The following is a 21,221-nucleotide window of genomic DNA, read 5'->3' as shown; positions in this document are numbered from 1 at the left end:
TTATGCTTCCTCCAGGGTATTGTTAATTTTGGTTTTTGTTCTTTTTTCCCCACAGGTTCCTGGCTATGGAAAATCTAAAGGTCACAAGTATCTTGATGCCACTCCTGTGTTTCCTGTTGAGCCACCAGCGGTTCGGCCCACATTGTTTCTGCCTCATTGGCTCATGTCATCACCATAAAACAGGCACTCAACACTTTGTACCACTTTGAAAATAGTTGGAACATGATCATGCATGTGCTTGGGGGCCCAAGGAGCCTCTAGACAGTATTTTGAGTCACACTGTTTTAGAAACAGGAGAAGACTGGGCTTCTTCCTTCCTTTGATTGCTAATCTAGTATTTTTGCTTTCTGTTTTTAACTTCTCTATTCCTGTCCTGTGTGATGTGTGTGTGCGCACGTGCGCATGTGTGTGTGTGTACATGTATGCATGTGCATTCCCACACATGAGTTTGACTAGTGAATATTCAGTCTAATTGATAGTTAAGTGAATAGTTCATTTTTTATTGCAGAACATTTTCAGAAATTCTTTATGACTTCTTCAGTAGTTTTAATGAATTTTACATAAATAGAAAAGTTTTGAATACATATTTCCTTTGTTTAGACAACCATTTTTAAAAACTTCTCATTCCACTTAGAAAATAAATCTGTATCTATATATCACATAAATCTCACCTATGCACATTGTACATATTCTGAAAAATTTATATAGAGATAAAGGGGCCAAATTACAATTCCAAATAGATTTTGTATTCTCCTACTATGAAAACTTGACACAAACTTAACATTATTTTCAGTGTAAACCCACCTGGTTGGCAAGACAAGTGTTATGTCCATTAGATGAATTTGAATACAAAACAGTGTCACCCATTTAGAAAAAGGTCAGGGTGTATAGTGATACAACAAATGGAAGTTGCTTCAAATTGTTTCATTAAAAGATAATCAGAGCCACCCACCTGACCCCCAAGCCGAGGTTGGATGCCATTGCTGAGCCTGCCTGGCTGCCCCCCTACTAATGAGGGACACTCCACTTGCCCCTGTGCTGACTCAGCGTACCCTCGCTGGGGTTCCCCAACTCCTTTGGAGGGTAGTGCATGCATTTTGAATTACTCCTGAGGGCATGGCCGCCATCATCGAAAGCAGCTCCCTATCTGAGACACCTACAGGAGACAGGAGGTCCTTTGATAGGACTCAGGATTCAAGAAGAGGAGGTATTGAGAGACTCAGGACTAACTCAGAGCAGCCGGGTGAATCTCTCCAACAGGAGGAGGCTCCCTGGACAGGTCAGTAGTCCCAGAATGCAGTAAACTTCATGGAGTATAATTGACCAGTGAGACTACCCCACTGGAGCCATGAATATAGACAACTGGGAGCATTGTAGAGGAGGACCGCCAGCAAGAGACTTCAGCCCAGAGGGAGGGGCCCCAGCCCTGGGCAGTAGGTTCAGTACCCAGAGAATGTTGTAGAGGACTGCCACTCAGAGAGAGAGTCCCTCACAGGGCCAGGACCCCAGACAAGGTGGTAGTTCTGGGTCCCAGGGAACGCCCCAGAGGAGGGCTGCCCATCAAGAGTCTCAATCATAGGGCGAGGATCCCTGGCCCAGGAGGTAGGTCAAGACCCCTGGGAATGTTCCATAGGAGGGCTGCCCAGCCCAGGTGGTAGTTCTGGACTGAAGGAAACTTCTCAGGGGAGAGCTACAAAGTGAGACATCCCCACCAGGTGAGTCTTCCCTGCCAGGTGAGGCTTTACCACCCGGGTGGTAGAAATGAAATGAAGGAAATCATAAACCAAGTTAAAAACTCCATAGAAATCATAACCAATAGGATAGAGCACCTGGAAGACAGAACCTCAGACACTGAAGAAAAAATATTTTATCTTGAAAACAAAATTGACCAAAGAGAGAAGATGGTAAGAAATCATGAACAGAATCTACAAGAATTATGGGATATCATGAAAAGGCCAAATTTAAGAATTATTGGGATTGAGGAAGGCTTAGAGAAAGAAACCAAAGGAATGAACAATCTATTCAATGAAATAATATCAGAAAATTTCCCAAATCTGAAGAATGAAATGGAAAACCAGGTACAAGAGGCTTATAGGACTCCAAATATATAAAATTACAACAGACCCACACCAAGGCACATTATTATGAAAATAACTAACATACAAAATAAAGACAGAATGTTAAAGGCTGCAAGAGAAAAGAATCAAATTACATTCAGGGGAAACCAATAAGAAGGCAGCAGAATTTTCAATCCAGACCCTAAAAGCTAGAAGGGCCTGGAACAACATTTACCAAGCCCTGAAAGAAAATGGATGCCAACCAAGAATCTTATACCTTGCAAAACGTACTTTCAGATTTGATGATGAAATAAAATCCTTCCATGATAAACAAAAGCTAAAAGAATTTACAAAATAAAAGCCAGCATTACAGAACATTCTCAGCAAAATATTCCATGAGGAAGAGGTGAAAAACAATGATGCAAATCAACAACGGGAGGAACTAGCCTAAAGGAATAGCCAAATAAAGGAGAAACCAAATCATGTCAAAAAACAAAAATGAGTCAAGTGACTGGGATTACAAATCATATCAAAATAATAACCCAGAATGTTAATGGCCTGAACTCATCAATAAAAAGACACAGACTAGCAGATTAGATTACAAAGAAAAATCCAACAATATGCTGCCTGCAAGGGACTCATCTCATAGAAAGAGATACCCATAGACTAAAGGTGAAAGGATGGGGAAAAACATACCATGCACACGGACACAGCAAAAAAGCTGGAGTATCCATCCTCATTTCAGATAATGTGGACTTCAAGCCAAAACTATTCAGAAGGGATAAAGGACATTACGTACTGCTTAAGGGAAGCATAAATCAGCAAGATATAACAATCATAAATATCTATGCCCCGAACATTGGCTCATCCACGTACATCAAACAAATCCTCCTCAATTCCAGAAATCAAGTAGACCACAACACAATAATACTAGGTGATTTTAGCACACCTCTCTCACCACTGGATAGATCTTCCAAACAAAAATTGAATAAAGAAACCATAGATCTCAATAACACAATCAACAATTTAGACTTAACAAACATATATAGAATATACCATCCAACAAAGAGTGAATACACTTTCTTCTCAGCAGCACATGGATCCTTCTCTAAAATATACCATATTTTATGCCACAAAGCTACTGTTAGCAAATACAAGAAGATAGAGATACTACCTTGTATTCTATCAGATCATAATAGATTGAAATTAGAAATAAATGACAGAATAAAAAGCAGAAACTTCTCCAACACCTGAAGATTAAATAATACACTATTATATGATGAATGGATAATAGAAGACATCAGGAGGAAAATTTAAAAAAAATTCTTACAAGTAAACAAGAACAAAGAATCATCATATCAAAATCTCTGGGACACTATGAAAGCAGTACTTAGAGGAAGATTTATTTCATGGAGCGCATTCAACAAAAGAAGAAAGAATCAACATATAAACCAGTTAACACTACAGCTCAAAGCCCTAGAAAAAGAAGAGCAGAACAACTCCAAAAGTAGTAGAAGACAGGAAATAGTTAAAATCAGAGCTGAAATTAACGAAATTGAAACAAAAGAAATAATCAAAAAAATTAACAAAATAAATAGTTGGTTCTTTGAAAAAATAAACAAAATTGATAAACCTGTAGACACACTGACAAAGAGAGAGAGAGGGAAAACTCAGATTACTAAAATTTGGAATGAACAAGGAAATATCACAACAGACACGAGTGAAATACAAAACATAATAGGAAGCGCTTTTGAAAATCTATACTCCAACAAAACAGAAAATCTCAAAGACATCAACAAGTTTCTACAGACATATGAATTACCTAATCTGAACCAGGAGGACATACACAACTTAAATAAATCAATTTCAAGCAAGGAAATCGAAGAAGTCATCAAAAGCCTACCAACAAGGAAAAGTCCGAGATCAGATGGGTTCTCAGCCAAGTTCTACAAAACACTTAAAGAAGAGCTCATTCCAATACTCCTCAAAGTATTCCATGAAATAGAAAAGGAGGGAACCCTTCCAAACTCATTCTATGAAGCCAATATCACCCTGATACCTAAACCAGACAGAGACACATCGAGGAAAGAAAATTTCAGACCAATATCCTTAATGAACATCAATGCAAAAATTCTCAACAAAATTTTAGCAAATGACATACAAAAATATATGAAAAAGATAGCACCACGATCAAGTGGGTTTTATCCCAGGGATGCAAGGTTGGTTCAACATTGGAAAACAATAAATGTCATTCACCATATCAACAGACTTAAAGTCAAGAATCACGTGATTATTTTGATAGCTGCAGAAAAACCATTTGATAAAATACAGCATCCCTTCATGATCAAAACACTAGAAAAATAGGGATACTGAGAACATTCCTTAATATTGTAAAGGTCATCTATGCTAATCACATGGCCAATATCATTCTAAATGGTGAAAAACTGAAAGCATTCCACCTAAAACCTGGAACAAGGCAAGGCTGCCCTCTTTCACCACTTTTATTCAACATTGTCTTTGAAGCTCTAGCCAGAGCTATTAGACAGATGAAAGAAATTAAAGGGATACGAATAGGAAAAGAAGAACTTAAACTATACCTATTTGCTGATGACATGATTATATATTTATAGGAACAGGGGAATTCTGCCAGAAACCTTTTAGAACTCATAAGTGAATTCAGTAAAGTAGCAGTTTACAAGGTCAATGCTCATGAATCTAATGGGTTTTTATACATAAGTGATGAATCTTCAGAAAGAAAAGTTGGGAAAACTACCACATTCACAATAGCATCGAAAAAAATAAAATACTTGGGAATCAATCTCACAAAAGAGGTGAAAGACTTCTACAATGAGAACGACAGAACACTAAAGAAAGAAAGAAAACCTTAGAAGATGGAAAGATCTCCCATGTTCTTGGATAGGAAGAATTAAAATTGTCAAAGTGGCCATACTACCAAAAGTGCTATACAGATTCAATGCAATTACAATTAAATCCCAATGATGTACTTCACAGAAATAAAGCAAGCAATCATGAAATTCATCTGGAAGAATAAGAAACCCAGAATAGCTAAAGCAATCCTTAGCAGGAAGAGTGAATAGGCAGTATCACAATACCAGAACTTCAACTACACTACAAAGCAATATGTAACAAAAGCGGCATGGTATTGGTACCAAAATAGACAAGTAGATCAATAGTACAGAGTAGAGGACATGGAAACAAACCAAATAAATACAACTTTCTCATAGTAGACGAAGGTGCCAAAAATATGCAATGGAGAAAAGATAGTCTCTTCAAGAAATGGTGCTGGGAAAACTGGAAATTCATAAGCAACAGAAAAACTCAACTCAAAATGGATCAAGGACCTTGGAATGAGACCAGATACTCTTCATGTTGTAGAAGAAAAGTAGGTCCAAGTCTTCAACATATTGGCTTAGGGTCAGACTTCCTTAACATGACTCCCGTAGCACAATAAATAAAAGCAAGAATTAATAACTGAGATAGATTCAAACTAAAAAGCTTTCTCTCAGCAAAGGCAACTATTAGCAATGTGAAGAGAGAGGCTACAGAGTGGGAGAAAATCTTTGCCACTCATATTTCAGGTAGAGTACTAATTTTCAGAATATATAAAGAACACAAAAACCTCTACACCAAAAATATAAATAACCCAATCAACAAATGGGCTAAGGAAATGAACAGACACTTCACAGAAGTCGATCTACAAACAATCAACAGATATATGAAAAAATGTTCAACAGCTCTAGTAATAAAAAATGCAAATCAAAACTACCCTATGATTTCATCTCACCCCAATTAGAATGGCGATTATCAAGAATTACAAGCAACAATATGTGTCAGCGAGGATGTGAGGAACAAGGTACACTCATACATTGCTGGTGGGAGTGCAAATTAGTGCATCCACTCTGGAAAGCAGTGTGGAGATTCCTTAGAAAACTTGGAATGGAACCACCATTTGACCCATCTATCCCACTCCTTGCCCTATACCCAAAGGACATAAAATCAGCATACTACAGAGATGCAGCCACATTAATGTTCATAGCTGCTCAATTCATAATAGCCAGATTGTGGAACTAACCTAGATACCCCTCAATTGATGAATGGATAAAGAAACTGTGGTAGGCTTAGGGTGTGCGGGAGGGAGAGGGCCCGTCCTGGCAGAGCGCCCGGGAGCGCGAGGGCCTGAGCGGCGTCGCCTGCCGCAGTGGGCCCCCTCCGCCCGCGCTCCACCGCTGCCACCTCAGCTGTGCCTGGGCCGAACCGGCCCGGGGAAACGGTGACTCTCTTCCCCTTCTTCTACTTGCTGGCTGAGTAAGAACTGGAAACAAGATGTAACTCGCTGGTGGCAGTGCTTAGCCACGAAGATGTACCCACATAAAGTTACCTATTCAATGCCCAGGAATCAGAAGACATGTATTTGCATCTCTGGTTTTGCCATTTCTTAGTTGACTTGACTTTCACTGAGTATGTTTCTTCATCACTAAAATTGAGGTATTTTTCTTACCATCTGTGGAAACGTCATAATTCATTTTTCCTAACTGCAATATTAAGAATTATACCAAATTGAAAAGATATGAATGAGTATCCTAAAAAAAAAGAAAAAGGAAGACTTTACCTCCTTCTCATTATTCAGATTCCTCTGGAATAAGCAGAATTGCAGATGGATTCAATGGGATTTTTTCTGATCATTGTTACAGTGTCTGCTCTATGAGACAGCCAGACTTAAAATATTTTGACAACAAAGATGATGATTCTGATACTGAGACATCAAATGACTTGCCAAAATTTGCAGATGGAATCAAGGCCAGAAACAGAAATCAGAACTATCTGGTTCCCAGTCCTGTACTTAGAATTATAGACCACACTGCCTTTTCTACAGAAAAATCTGCTGATGTAGAAATTTGTGATGAAGAGTGTGATTCACCCGAATCAGTCAACCAACAAACTCAAGAGGAGAGTTCTATAGAAGTTCACACCGCCGAGGATGTCCCCATTGCTGTAGAAGTGCATGCAATTTCGGAGGATTATGACATAGAGACAGAAAAGAATTCTTCCGAGAGCCTCCGAGACCAAACTGATGAAGAACCACCAGCTAAACTTTGTAAAATTCTGGACAAGAGCCAAGCTTTGAATGTGACTGCCCAGCAGAAATGGCCTTTACTGAGAGCTAATAGCAGTGGCCTCTATAAATGTGAACTTTGTGAATTCAATAGTAAATATTTTTCTGATTTAAAACAGCATATGATCCTGAAACATAAACGTACTGATTCAAATGTGTGTCGAGTATGCAAGGAAAGCTTCTCTACCAACATGCTTCTGATCGAACATGCCAAACTACATGAAGAGGATCCCTACATCTGTAAATACTGCAATTACAGGACAGTAATTTTTGAGAACCTCAGCCAGCACATTGCAGACACCCACTTTAGCGATCACTTGTATTGGTGTGAGCAGTGTGACATGCAGTTCTCCTCAAGCAGTGAACTCTACTTACTTTTCCAGGAGCACAGCTGTGATGAACAGTACTTGTGTCAGTTCTGTGAACATGAGACGAATGATCCAGAAGACTTGCATAGCCATGTGGTAAATGAGCATGCATGTAAATTAATAGAACTAAGCGATAAGTATAACAATGGAGAACATGGACAATACAGCCTCTTAAGCAAAATTACCTTTGACAAATGTAAGAACTTCTTTGTATGTCAAGTATGTGGTTTTCGGAGTAGACTTCATACAAATGTTAACAGGCATGTTGCTATTGAACATACTAAAATATTTCCTCATGTTTGTGATGACTGTGGGAAGGGTTTTTCAAGCATGCTAGAATATTGCAAGCATTTAAATTCACATTTATCTGAAGGGATTTATTTATGTCAATATTGTGAATATTCAACAGGACAGATCGAAGATCTTAAAATTCATCTAGATTTCAAGCATTCGGCTGACTTACCTCATAAATGTAGTGACTGCTTGATGAGGTTTGGAAATGAAAGGGAATTAATAAGTCACCTTCCAGTCCATGAAACAACTTGATTATTCTCTTTGACTTACATAATGTTTTTGTAAAATAATAAATTCAACTTTTTTTGAGATGTTAAAAAAAAAAAAGAAACTGTGGTATATTTATACAATGGAATATTACTCAGCCATAAAGAATAATAAAATTATTGCCTTTTCAGGCAAATAGATGAAATTGGAGGATATCATGCTAAGTGAGATAAGCCAATCTCAAAAACCCAAAGGACAAATGATCTCGCTGATAAGTGGTCGATAACACCTAATGGGTGGTGGGAGGGAGCCAAGAATGGAGGAAGGAGGAACTGTATAGAGGAAAAGGGGTAAGAGGGGTTGGGGGGAAGGGAAAAATAACAGAACGAGTTAAAAACTTTTACCCTATGTACATGTACAATTACACAAATGGTATGCCTCTACTTCATGTACCGAGAAACAAGATGTATCTCATTTGTTTATAATAAAAATAAATTTTAAAAAAAGATAATAAAAAGATAATCTGAAGCAAAAGGTGGACCCTACTAGCTGGGTGTGGTGGTGTACACATGCAATCCTAGTGGCTTAGGAGACTGAAGTGGGGTTATCTCAAGTTCAAATCCAACCTTAGCATAACTGGGAGGTGACTCAGTGGTCGAGTGCCCCTGAGTTCAATCTCCAGTAATACCCTCCCCCCCAAAAATTGGCCCTTACTAAATAGCTCTGGAATTCTCTCAAATCTGGCATAAATTGAATATTTTAACACAGTAGAAATCTTTTCATTGTCACTTTAAAAAATAAAAAATATTGTTTTACTTGTCAGGATTAGATGATATATTAGAATGACTTATTGATAATGAATATCATTTGCATTTATAATAGGAAGTCTCTTCATTACCAAATGCGATTGAAAGCATCAGAGTCAATATACATCATGGTTTTTCTATTAAAATGAGTATATAATTGACTAATATGTCACATGCAGCAATAGAAGGGCAGTACTTTGAAATATTTTCAATTGATTTCTTTTATAAGATTGTTTTTATCCACCACCATTCCTCGATTATTAAAATGCTATTTAGCTTTTTGCCCCTAGGAAGGGAAAACAAAATAGAGAGTCTAAACAGTCAAATAATGGCTTTGTATTTTCAAAATTTCCTTAAAAATCTGTGGACAAGTATTAAATGTACTTTTGATACATAGAAATTATTTATTTGGAGGGAATAAAATTATTTAAATATGCCAATTAGAGGCTATGAGATTCATAACACAAAGAAGTATAAACAATGATACAACAGTAGGAAAGTCAAAATGTTGACCTATTGGCCATTTCCCCTCACAGCACCCAGGTCACTATAGTTCAACAGGAAGTAAGCTGCAGAAATTACTACTCTAGAGGTTGATGGTGCCCATGGAACCTAACATTTGCATTCCCTGAAACTCTGCCCACTTGGAAAGTTTATACCCTCTGGTTAGTCTGGAGGAAATCTTAGGAGGAGATGCCTCCTACATCTCCCATGACAGTGTGGCAGAAGCCTTGTAAGGAAACTGCACAGGAATCATGGCACTAGCCCAGTGCAATCATACAGGCCTGGATTTGAGAGCTGCTGTAGAAGGCTCTGATGAGCATGGCCTGGTGCACATAGGTAAGGAAGTCTCCTGTCAGGCAGAAATGGCAGACAGTGTTTTATAAAGACAATGGCCACAATTTGTCTTCTCCCTCTTTCAGTTTTTACTACATGGCTCTGTCTGTCCTCATGTGGACATACTGAGTTTGTATTTCCTCTCCATGAATCCAATAAGTCTCTGAAAAGATATGACAGCATGTGATTTCAAAGCTCAGTCATAAAATGTGAACAGTTTCTGCTTGTCTCTCTTGGATAGTTTACCCTGGAGCCCAGGCACCCATGTCAGTGAGGAATCTCACCCAGTTGAGAGAGGCTGCAAGGAGGCCTTAGCCAACAGGCCTAACAGCTACACCAACAGCCAGCATCAGCACCCAGACATGTGACTCTGAGGAAAGTTGTTAGCCAGCTTCCAGAGTTCAAGTACCAGGGAAGCACCCAAAATATCTCAGAGTAGAACTAAGATATCCTCACTTAGCCTGTTCTGAATTCCTGGTCTTCAGAATCTAAGAACATCACAAAGTAGAGGTTATTTTATGTCAATGAATTTGAAGTGCTTTATCAGGCAGAGTAAATAATAGAGCAGGGAGATTCATAAAGAGGAAGCAGAGTCACGAGGGCCTATGGAGGAGAAGAATCTGCTTAAGGAAGAGGTAAGCAAAGTCTCTGAGTGCCCATACTTCCTCCCTAGAAGCCAAACTGGGCCTCTTGGCATCAGGACTGGATCCTCTGACAGGTGTTCCGATGTCAGCCTGATTGAATTACATCTAATTCATGCTCCCAGGAGCAGAAGATGGCTAGGAAACTTTCCCTGAATGCCATGAAATGGCGTAGATTCTCCTGGAAATTATAGAAGCTATAGAAGACTGGGGAATAGGGAATCGGAAGTTTGGGTATTAACCATGATCCATCAAAAATTATCAGTATTTAAATCATGTACTTAAATCAGGTTAATTTTTATTGCCATATCTGGATTATTTTAAATTTAGTAACAAATCTCATTTTATTTATCTTATATTCTAATTTTATAAAATGCCCAAAGGCAAGATAATCACATGCATATTTTTAAACATGCATGTTTAAATGGACACTGAGCAGACTGGATGGATTGTCCCTTGATCCCTAAAACTTCAAATTTTAACTGAAAAATAATGTTTAGGTTTGTGAGATGAGACTAAAACTTTATTTCACCAACTAGAACATAAATTAAAAGCTTTTCCTTCCAGATTTCGTTTTATTAATCTTTAATTTTGTATAACTAAACAAACCATAAAATTTACCATCTTAGTCATTCTTTGTTGTATAATTCAGTAATTTCTGCTTTTACTTTTAATACTCTATTAATTCTGTACTTTAGAACTCTAGGGAAATCTGATCTAAAATCAAGTGTTTTTAAAAAAGAATATTACGGTTTGTAAATAATACATTCTAAGTTTTCATAATGGATTCATAACCATCTGATAAGATACTACAGTCTTATTAAACACTCTGACACCTACAGTATAGTCTATAAGATAAATGACATTGATTGAGACATCTGTTGCCTCAGTGTGGAAGGACGTTAACTGTTCATGCTCAATACATTTGACACTATCAGATAATTAAAGTCTCATCAGGCTTATGCCTCAACAAAAATTGATGAATTGTTAATTGATGAATTGTTAATATGGTATAATTTAAAATGGTAATTTTGTATCCCATTTGTTTACAATAAAAAAAATAAATAAATAAAATAAAATGGTAATTTTATAATAGATCTTATATTTAGTCAAATTGTAATATTATTCAACATTGGCTTAATTTGTTATATAATGTTGGAATTCTTACATTCAGTTTTAAGAAAGTAAAACAGAAGTGCTAGCTGGTTATTTTATTTGAAACTGGTTATTTTAGGGGAAGCTCTGAGAGCTCCCCCCAACTCCCACATATCCCAGAAGATCTTGCATCTGTGTGCTCTCCTTTTCCATCAAAATCTCAGCTCCCCTCCATTTCTGGGGTCCTGGCTTTAGAAAATTGTCCCTAAAACTGGAGTCAGGGCTGAAGTTGTTGCTCAGTGGCAGAGCTCTTGCCTAGCATGTGTGGGGCACCACATTAAAAAAAACTAAACAAATAAAATAAAGGTATTTTAAAAAAGAAAACTAGAGTGTTACAACCAATGAAACAAAACCACATGTGACATTTATGACATCATTGTATGCAAAGCTGAACAGGAAGTGGAAGAGCTTGGGCCTTACAAAATGCATGCATGTCCTGAACAGATGTACAGTGCTGTTGCCTTGTACACAAGGCCATGTAGGTTGAGGTTAGTGGTCTCATACAAAGTAAAAGCAGAAGCACAGCATTGGGATTCCAAACAGCTAGTACCTGACTGCCTGATTCTGTGATGAATGAATTATTCATGACTGCTTGAGTTCAGGCCTCAGAGACAAAAGAAAACAAAAGAAACAGTAATTCATATTTCAGTTTCAACTACAACTTTGAAAGGAGAATTTGTACAGGATAAAGGCATTGGCCTTATTTTTGGTTCATTCTGGTTGAAACATGTCTGGAGCATTTCTAATATTTTGTTTCTAAAACTTCCTTTGAGCCAGGGATTTGTTTGGTGATCTATGGAATCTCATGGATCTCCATAATTTTTAAACACAGAAAACAATATTCACAGCAGTGTAGAAGAAAATGATTTATTTAAATGTAGTCCATATGTGAATAACCAATAATCATAATCTTAACCTAGTGGTTACTATACACATTGTTTGACATCTCATATAAATTCACTGTGGTATGAAATGCTCTCACTTCTCACTGGCACCTAGAATCAATAGTGCTGTTGTGGTTTAGTACCACACTTAACCTAAAAGGGAATGCTAAGTTGTGGGAAAAGGATAGTAAAAATAAAAAGCATTATTTCTAATTCAACTTCATGAACCTCAAAACATGTATCCATGTACATCTTGGGATTCAGTACAGCCAAGTTCAAGAACCTCTGAGTAAATGTTAAGTGTATGGTTCTCACTACTTATAAAATAAATTACTTCATGCTTCATACAAATATGAAGAAGAATACTTTCTTAAATAAATACTTAAAGAAAATATCAACAAAGACTAAGCTAATAAGCATAGACTTGCCCAATCTCAAGAGAGAAAAGGTTGGATTCATTACACTTCAAATAGGTTTTGAAGAATTTCTATTTTAAGTTCAGGCTACTTTCATATGTGATTAGAAGAAAAACAAAAAAAGAAAATTTACAGTCTTAATAGGCAAAGCAGGTACTGTGTAAGTTTGATAATATATTTATTCTTTTCCTCTTGGAATTCAAGTTAAATTTCCTCTTCAGTTAATTTTCTGTGTAAGTGCTAATTATATGGGAAAGGGCAACTTACTTGAACACTCAGTTCTTCAGTTTTCTCCCATGTAAAATGAATGGGTTAAGCTAAATGATCTTTTAGGTGGATTCTATTGTAAAGAGAATTCATTTTGAAGTTAAACACTGATTAAAATCCTTTTTCAAAGCTATTAAATAAAATATTATTTAAGAAAGTTGAGAACCAGTTCATTACAGATTCATTATCAGGATCAAGTAAGATAACAGAAAGCACTAAATAAATGTATTTTCTTATTAAGATTTTTATGTGCTTGAAGTAGAAATGCCTACTCTGTGCATATGAATTTTTCATTGTTACTTACAAATAACTGCTTGTCCTTGAAAGTACTATGAACATTATGCTACATAGTGGTTGCATCTGTCTCTGACTATCATGTGAGGTTAGTTTTGGAATTTACTATTCATGGTGTCACACTGGCACTCAAAAAGTTGAGGATTTTATAGAATTTCACATTTCATATTTTCATAGTAGGTGTGTTCAGTCAGTACTGCATCATAAGACTTGGAAATGCATGTAAAAATGTTAAGAAAACCACTTGATGCTCTGGAAATGCTAGCTGTGGGTGTTGTTATGATTGTCATCACTATTATTCCCCTAAACTAAATAAATATCAAAGAAACCTTACAGCTCTTTCATTATTGCAGTAATGGTTGAATCAGTGCAATGGCCAACTGTGTCCAACCACTCCTTCTTGTAGATGGCTGGCATGATTGTACCAGCCAGTCATTTAACACTTTGTCACATAGCACTCACTGCAGCACATTATTAATGGTTCAGTTTCAACAGTGTACAATCATTAAGAAATATGTTACTAGAAAAGTGAATCATTTAGATATGGCATTTAAATTTCCATTGCATAAATTTGAATCATGCCTGGGCTTGTTAGTTGGATAATCTTCAACAGATACATGAGGCCCTTTAAATCTGGTCATACATGTTGACATATATTTAATCTTAAAACAGAACCCACTTCTTTCAATCAAGTATTAACCATGCCCTAACTGGCTAAGTAGGTTGAATAGCTCTCAATTCATTTACAACTCATTTAGGAATACATGATCAATCCAGTAAACACATAAGTGGCATACAGTACTATTCCTTGTTTGTTTGTTTGTTTGTTTGTTTTTTGACTGTGCACTAGTGTGCCTCTTAAAAATGTCACAAATTAACACCAATGATGAAGAATTGCACTGTGGTGCCTATGTGTATGTATGAAAGGTAAGTACAGGTGGCAGGGAGGAAAAAAGGAGTGAAGAATGATGAAATGCAATAAAACAATCAGAGTTCTTTTGAGCAATGCAGTTGACAAGAATGTCAGTAGACACAGAGAATAGAATGGATGTTAGATTTTATAACTCTCTTTTTTATTACTCACTAACTCTTCTCTACCAACCACCAATAATTAGAAGTAAATCTGCAATTATAAGAAAGACCTGTTGGCTGCTCTTTAATGCTAGCTAAGAAGTAGGAAGGTGCATTGAGGAGAAGTAGGATGTGAAGAATTTCATTTTGCATACAATTTGGTTATCAGTTTTTTTTTTTTTTTTTTTTTTTTTTTTGCGGTACTGGGGATGGAACCCAGGGCCTTGTGCTTGTAAGGCAAGCACTCTACCAACTGAACTATCTCCCCAGCCCCATTTTGTATACAATTTGGGATTGGAAAATGTTACTTAAAGTGTGGATGTATTGCATATGCTACAGACTATTAGAGAATAAAAGAAAACAGATTAATCTTGTATTCCATACAATTCATTATACTGGGAACAAGACATTCTCTCACAGTTTAGCAGTCCGAAACTGGTTCAAAGAGATCCATTTCTGAAGACCTCACTCAATCTGTATTCCTCAAGTGATATTTTCCTGGAAAATACTGCCAATGTTGATTTTGTACTTCAAAACACTCTCATTAAAAGCAGTACTTTATATACTTGTGGAATTAATTTATACCATGGTCTTTAAAGAAGGCACAATTAACTTTTTGTTTTACTCCCCTAACATTTACTAGAATGGTAGAAATGTTTTCACTAATTCATTCACCGAGACCAATTAAATGGTTGTTAAAGTGAATGCAAATGTACAATTGGTATTTTCAATAAAGATTTCCTCACCCTGACAAGGAAAGAGTTTTGTTCATTTTGGCAAAAAGCTATATCAGAGTGACTCAAATATATATGTAAGAAGCAATTAGGATCATTGGCTCTGTAGTTTTAGATTTGAGAAAACAAAAATGAGTACCGTTAACAATAGTATTCTTGGCCCTCAGGAAAGTTTCTGGAGGTGCTTGGAGGATAGGAGATAACGTAGGCTCCATCTTTGGAAAATGCAATGTGCCAGAGTCACAACCCTCCCATGTATAGTATATATTCACTCCCTTCCAAGATTACTACCCCCCAATCTCATCCCTTTAGACATCAGGTTTTAACTCCAGTTTGAGGATTCTGTCATTCAATAAGGTTCAGGTGAATATGAGGGTCCTCAGGTGTATTATCTTAGGCATATCACCTTGAATTCCATTTTTTTCTTATCTGAAAACCCATGAAATAAACATGATTTGTCAACACTCACATACAATGGTGCATCAGGTCTAGGATAATGGCTGTAGACACTTTTAATCAAAAGGGGAAAATCAGAACATTCAAAACTGACCCTGGTCCATGCAAATACTGAAGTCACAGAACATTTCCAAGAGCTGTTAAGAGTTTTGCGCTAATTGCAAACTAAATTGTCTTCCACAATTTCATGGGTTCTTGCAGAAGATAATAAGACTTCTGGTTAAAGATGAAGGATAGTTTATTATTTACAGTAATAGTAGTAGCTAGAGTGCATAGAATTTGCATCAGTTCCTTGAATCCCTGTTCACACAGGGTGATAGCAAAAGGGTCATGTAAACCTGTTCAGAAAGTGGATTCCATTACAGGAAAATAACCATGAATTTATTTAACCAAAGATTTTATAAAGGTAAATGTGTCTGCCTGATGTATTTTCTGTAGGAAGACACTGTCTGCATTTCCCAAGGCTATAAGAAAATTGTTTTTAATATAAATGGAGACAAAATATCCTCTAAGACTCTACTATACAAGATCATCAAAAACATAGTCCAGAGCCGCAGTTCTCCCGTGAAAGAGCCTTTGCGGTGAACCAAGCACACTCTCTCAGCAGCAGAAGACTCCGAGTTCTCGGTACTCTTCAGGGATGAGTCATGTGGCGGTGGAAAATGCGCTCGGGCTGGACCAGCAGTTTGCTGGCCTAGACCTGAACTCTTCAGATAATCAGACTGGAGGAAGTACTGCCAGCAAAGGGCGCTATATCCCTCCTCATTTAAGGAACAGAGAAGCTGCTAAAGGATTCTACGACAAAGACAGTTCAGGGTGGAGTTCTAGTAAAGACAAGGATGCGTACAGCAGTTTTGGATCTGGAAGTGATTCAAGAGGGAAGTCAAGTTTCTTCAGCGATCGTGGAAGTGGATCAAGGGGAAGGTTTGATGATCGTGGAAGGAGTGACTATGATGGCATTGGCAGCCGTGGAGACAGAAGTGGCTTTGGCAAATTTGAACGTGGTGGCAATAGTCGCTGGTGTGACAAATCAGATGAAGATGACTGGTCAAAGCCACTCCCACCAAGTAAACGCTTGGAACAGGAACTCTTTTCTGGAGGCAACACTGGGATTAACTTTGAGAAATATGATGACATTCCGGTTGAGGCAACAGGCAACAACTGCCCTCCACATATTGAAAGTTTCAGTGATGTTGAGATGGGAGAAATTATCATGGGAAATATTGAGCTTACTCGTTATACTCGCCCAACTCCAGTGCAGAAGCATGCTATTCCTATTATCAAAGAGAAAAGAGATTTGATGGCTTGTGCCCAAACAGGATCTGGGAAAACTGCAGCATTTCTTCTGCCCATCTTGAGTCAAATTTATTCAGATGGTCCAGGAGAGGCTTTGAGGGCCATGAAGGAGAATGGAAGGTATGGGCACCGCAAGCAATACCCAATCTCCTTGGTATTGGCACCGACAAGAGAGCTGGCAGTACAGATTTATGAGGAAGCCAGAAAATTCTCATACCGATCGAGGGTTCGTCCTTGTGTGGTTTATGGTGGTGCTGATATCGGTCAGCAGATTCGAGACTTAGAACGTGGGTGCCACTTGTTAGTAGCTACTCCAGGACGTCTCGTGGATATGATGCAAAGAGAAAAGATTGGATTAGACTTCTGCAAATACTTGGTGTTAGATGAAGCTGATCGGATGTTGGATATGGGGTTTGAGCCTCAGATCCGTAGAATAGTTGAACAAGATACTATGCCTCCAAAAGGTGTCCGCCACACTATGATGTTTAGTGCTACTTTTCCTAAGGAAATACAGATGCTAGCTCGTGATTTCTTGGATGAGTACATCTTTTTGGCCGTAGGAAGAGTGGGCTCTACTTCTGAGAATATCACACAGAAAGTAGTCTGGGTGGAAGAACCAGACAAACGGTCATTTCTGCTTGACCTCCTAAATGCAACAGGCAAAGATTCACTGACCTTAGTGTTCGTGGAGACTAAAAAAGGTGCAGATTCTCTGGAGGATTTCTTATATCATGAAGGATATGCTTGCACCAGTATCCATGGAGACCGTTCTCAAAGAGATAGAGAAGAGGCCCTTCACCAGTTCCACTCAGGAAAAAGCCCAATTCTGGTGGCTACGGCAGTAGCAGCAAGAGGATTAGATATTTCAAATGTGAAACACTTTATCAATTTTGATTTGCCAAGTGATATTGAAGAATATGTGCATCGCATAGGCCGTACAGGACGTGTAGGAAACCTTGGCCTTGCCACCTCATTCTTTAACGAGAGAAACATAAATATTACTAAGGATTTGTTGGATCTTCTTGTTGAAGCAAAACAAGAAGTGCCATCTTGGTTAGAAAACATGGCTTTTGAACACCACTACAAGGGTAGCAGTCGTGGACGATCTAAGAGTAGATTTAGTGGAGGGTTTGGTGCCAGAGACTATCGGCAGAGCAGTGGTGCCAGCAGTTCCAGCTTCAGCAGCAGCCGTGCGAGCAGCAGTCGCAGCGGTGGAGGGGGGCATGGCAGCAGCAGAGGATTTGGTGGAGGTGGCTATGGAGGCTTTTACAACAGTGATGGATATGGAGGAAATTATAACTCCCAGGGGGTTGACTGGTGGGGTAACTGAGCCTGCCTTGAGTAGGTCACCCTGCCAAACAAGCTAATATGGAAACCACATGTAACTTAGCCAGACTATACCTTGTGTAGCTTCAAGAACTCGCAGTACATTACCAGCTGTGATTCTAGACTTAATTTTTTTTTTTAAGGGAGCTCAAGGTCACAAGAAGAAATGAAAGGAACAATCAGCAGCCCTGTTCGGAAGGTGGTTTGAAGACTTCATTGCTGTAGTTTGGATTAACTCCCTTCCCGCCTATTCCCATCCCAAACTGCATTTATAATTTTGTGACTGAGGATCATTTGTTTGTTAATGTACTGTGCCTTTAACTTTAGACGACTTTTTATTTTGATGTCCTGTTGGCTCAGTAATGCTCAAGATATCAATTGTTTTGACAAAATAAATATACTGAACTTGGGCTAAAATCAAACCTTGGCACACAGGTGTGATACAACTTAACAGGAATCATCGATTCATCCATAAATATTATAAGGAAAAAACTTATGCGGTAGCCTGCATTAGGGCTTTTTGATACTTGCAGATTGGGGGAAAACAAACAACCAACGTCTTGAAGCATATCAATGGAATTAGTTTCTAATGTGGCAAATTGTATTAAGTTAAAGTTCTGATTTGCTCACTCTATCCTGGATAGGTATTTAGAACCTGATAGTCTTTAAACAAGCCATTTCAGTCATGATGAGGTGATGTATGAATACATGCATACATTCAAAGCACTGTTTTCAAAGTTAATGTAAGTAAATACAGCAATTCCAGGGGAAGTTTAAAGGTCTGATAACTTGAAATAGGTTTTTAGGAGAATTCATCTACTTAGACTTTTTAAATGCCTGCCATAAATGAAATTGAAATGGTAGAATGGCTGACCACAGCAATGACCAGCCCTCGTTAGGGCCCTGGATGATTTTTGGTCTAATAACGCATGCTAGTGTTGATGTTTTTTGGTCAAGAGGGTATGAACAGGAAGAATTATGCAGCAGGCTTTATTTTAAATGCCGATTCACATTACTCTGTTCAAGCTGCGTTGAGATGTTAAACTGGCTTACTATAGACTTTGTAAAAATGGCTCCAGAAGAGTAACAAACTGAAATCTTTGAGATCACACAGGTTGGAAATATGTACATAACTGCTCTATAGTGCAGTTTAGTCAGTTTTAGTTGCATAGGTTTCCATTGTATTTATAGTCTGTTTATGCTAAATCTGGCCAAAGATGAGCATTGTCCACCACTAAAATGCCTCTGCCACTTTGAATTCTGGGCTAATTTTTGTGGCCAGAATGCGTGATCAAAACGCTCAATCTTTTTACAGTGGCATAGGAAGACGGCAAAAATTTCCTAAAGTGCAATAGATTTTCAAGTGTATTGTGCCTTGTTCTAAAACTTTTATTAAGTAGGTGCACTTGACAGTATTGAGGTCATTTCTTATGGTGCTCTTTCAATTAGTCTAGGTTTAGGCCCTTGTACATTTTGCCCATAACTTTTTACAAAGTACTTCTTTTATTGCACATTCAGAGAATTTTATATATATGTCTTGTGTGCGTGTCCTTAAAACTTCCAATCTTATTTTGTCTCTTGGAGATTGTTGAACGCAGTTTGTCTAGGAAGGGGATGGGACTAGATTCTAAAATTTATTTGGGACCATGGGAATGATAGCTGGGAAGAAAACTGCACACGACAGATTTCTAGATACTTTTTGCTGCTAGTTTTATGCAATATTTATTGAACATTTTGACAAATATTTATTTTTGTAAGCCTAAAAGTGATTCTTTGAAAGTTTAAAGAAACTTGACCAAAAGACAGTACAAAAACACTGGCACTTGAATGCTGAATGTCACCTTATGCGTGAAATTATATATTTCGGGGTAGTGTGAGCTTTTAATGTTAAGACATATTAAACTCTTAAGTCAAATTGAGCAGACCCGGCATTGGCAGTGTAGCCATAACTTTCTGATGTTAGTAAAAGCAAAATTGGCGACTTGAAATTAAATCATGCCAAGGTTTTGATACACTTGTCTTAAGATATTAATGAAACACTTCAAAACACTGATATGAAGTGTTCAGATTCTCAGATGTTTGTTGTGTGAGTTTTGTTTAGTTGTGTGTATTTTTTTTTTTTTTAGTGAATGTCTGGCACATTGCAATCCTCAAATATGTGATTATCTTTGTTGTATTGGCATAATCAGTGACTTGTTCATTCAGCGATAGCATTTGAGCAAGTTTTATCAGCAAGCAATATTTTCAGTTAATAAAGTTTTGAAAATCATGTAAGAATGGATTTAAACTTGCTGAATGTAAAGATTGAACCTCAAGTCACTGTAGCTTTAGTAATTGCTTATTGTATCAGTTTAGATGCTAGCACTGCATGTGCTGTGCATATTCTGATTTTATTAAAATAAAAAATTGAACTGCAAAAAAAAAAAAAAAAAAAACCATAGTCCATAACAATGAAGTCTGTTCCTCCACTTGTGAGATATCCAAATTTGTTAGGGACCCATGGAGACTTATCTCCTGAAGAACATCCTCAGTCATTTAGAACTCATTAGAATATACCATCGCACAATATCATCACAAAATATTATCATGATATATCACTATTTAGAACACATCACATTTTATTTTTACCTTCACCAGATATACATATCCCCTGAAAACTTGTTGTCAACAAGTATATGATGAATAACTTGTTGGAGAACATTGATCATAAAAGTCTCTTCAGTGTAAATGAATATGGAGAGAGAATGTAAAATCATAGAAACTATGAAGGGCATTAGCAGAATCTCTTTATTTTGATTTAGCTCATAGTTTATAGTTTGAATGTTGATTCATTGTAACACCTTATATTTAGTCACCTCCACCACGGTCATAGCAAACTTGTCAATGACATAAAAAATGGTCTGAAACAACTACCGGAAAGGAAGGAAAGACTCTGTTTATGTTCGGGTATTAAGAATGAACTTGCAAAGCATAGCCAG

The 21,221-nt window shown here is 37.5% G+C and overlaps 1 protein-coding gene and 1 pseudogene across 2 annotated transcripts; both read left to right on the top strand.

Annotated features, from left to right (window-relative positions):
* Positions 1 to 6,323: 6,323 nt before the first annotated feature.
* Positions 6,324 to 8,168, top strand: LOC306659402 (zinc finger protein 639-like; annotated as a pseudogene). The gene has a single exon. The product of its transcript is annotated as a zinc finger protein 639-like (transcript).
* Positions 8,169 to 16,171: 8,003 nt separating this feature from the next.
* Positions 16,172 to 18,422, top strand: LOC306660488 (ATP-dependent RNA helicase DDX3X-like). The gene has a single exon (XM_079138754.1). The coding sequence runs from the start codon at positions 16,262 to 16,264 to the stop codon at positions 18,245 to 18,247; it is 1,986 nt and encodes a 661-aa protein (XP_078994880.1). The 5' UTR covers positions 16,172 to 16,261; the 3' UTR covers positions 18,248 to 18,422.
* The last annotated feature ends 2,799 nt before the right edge of the window (positions 18,423 to 21,221 follow it).

Source organism: Sciurus vulgaris, assembly GCF_902686455.1.
Source record: "Sciurus vulgaris genome assembly, chromosome: 4".
In the NCBI taxonomy this organism is placed as follows: domain Eukaryota; kingdom Metazoa; phylum Chordata; class Mammalia; order Rodentia; family Sciuridae; genus Sciurus; species Sciurus vulgaris.
The sequence above is the reverse complement of the archived record's forward strand: the minus strand, read 5'-3'. Positions and strand labels throughout refer to the sequence as shown.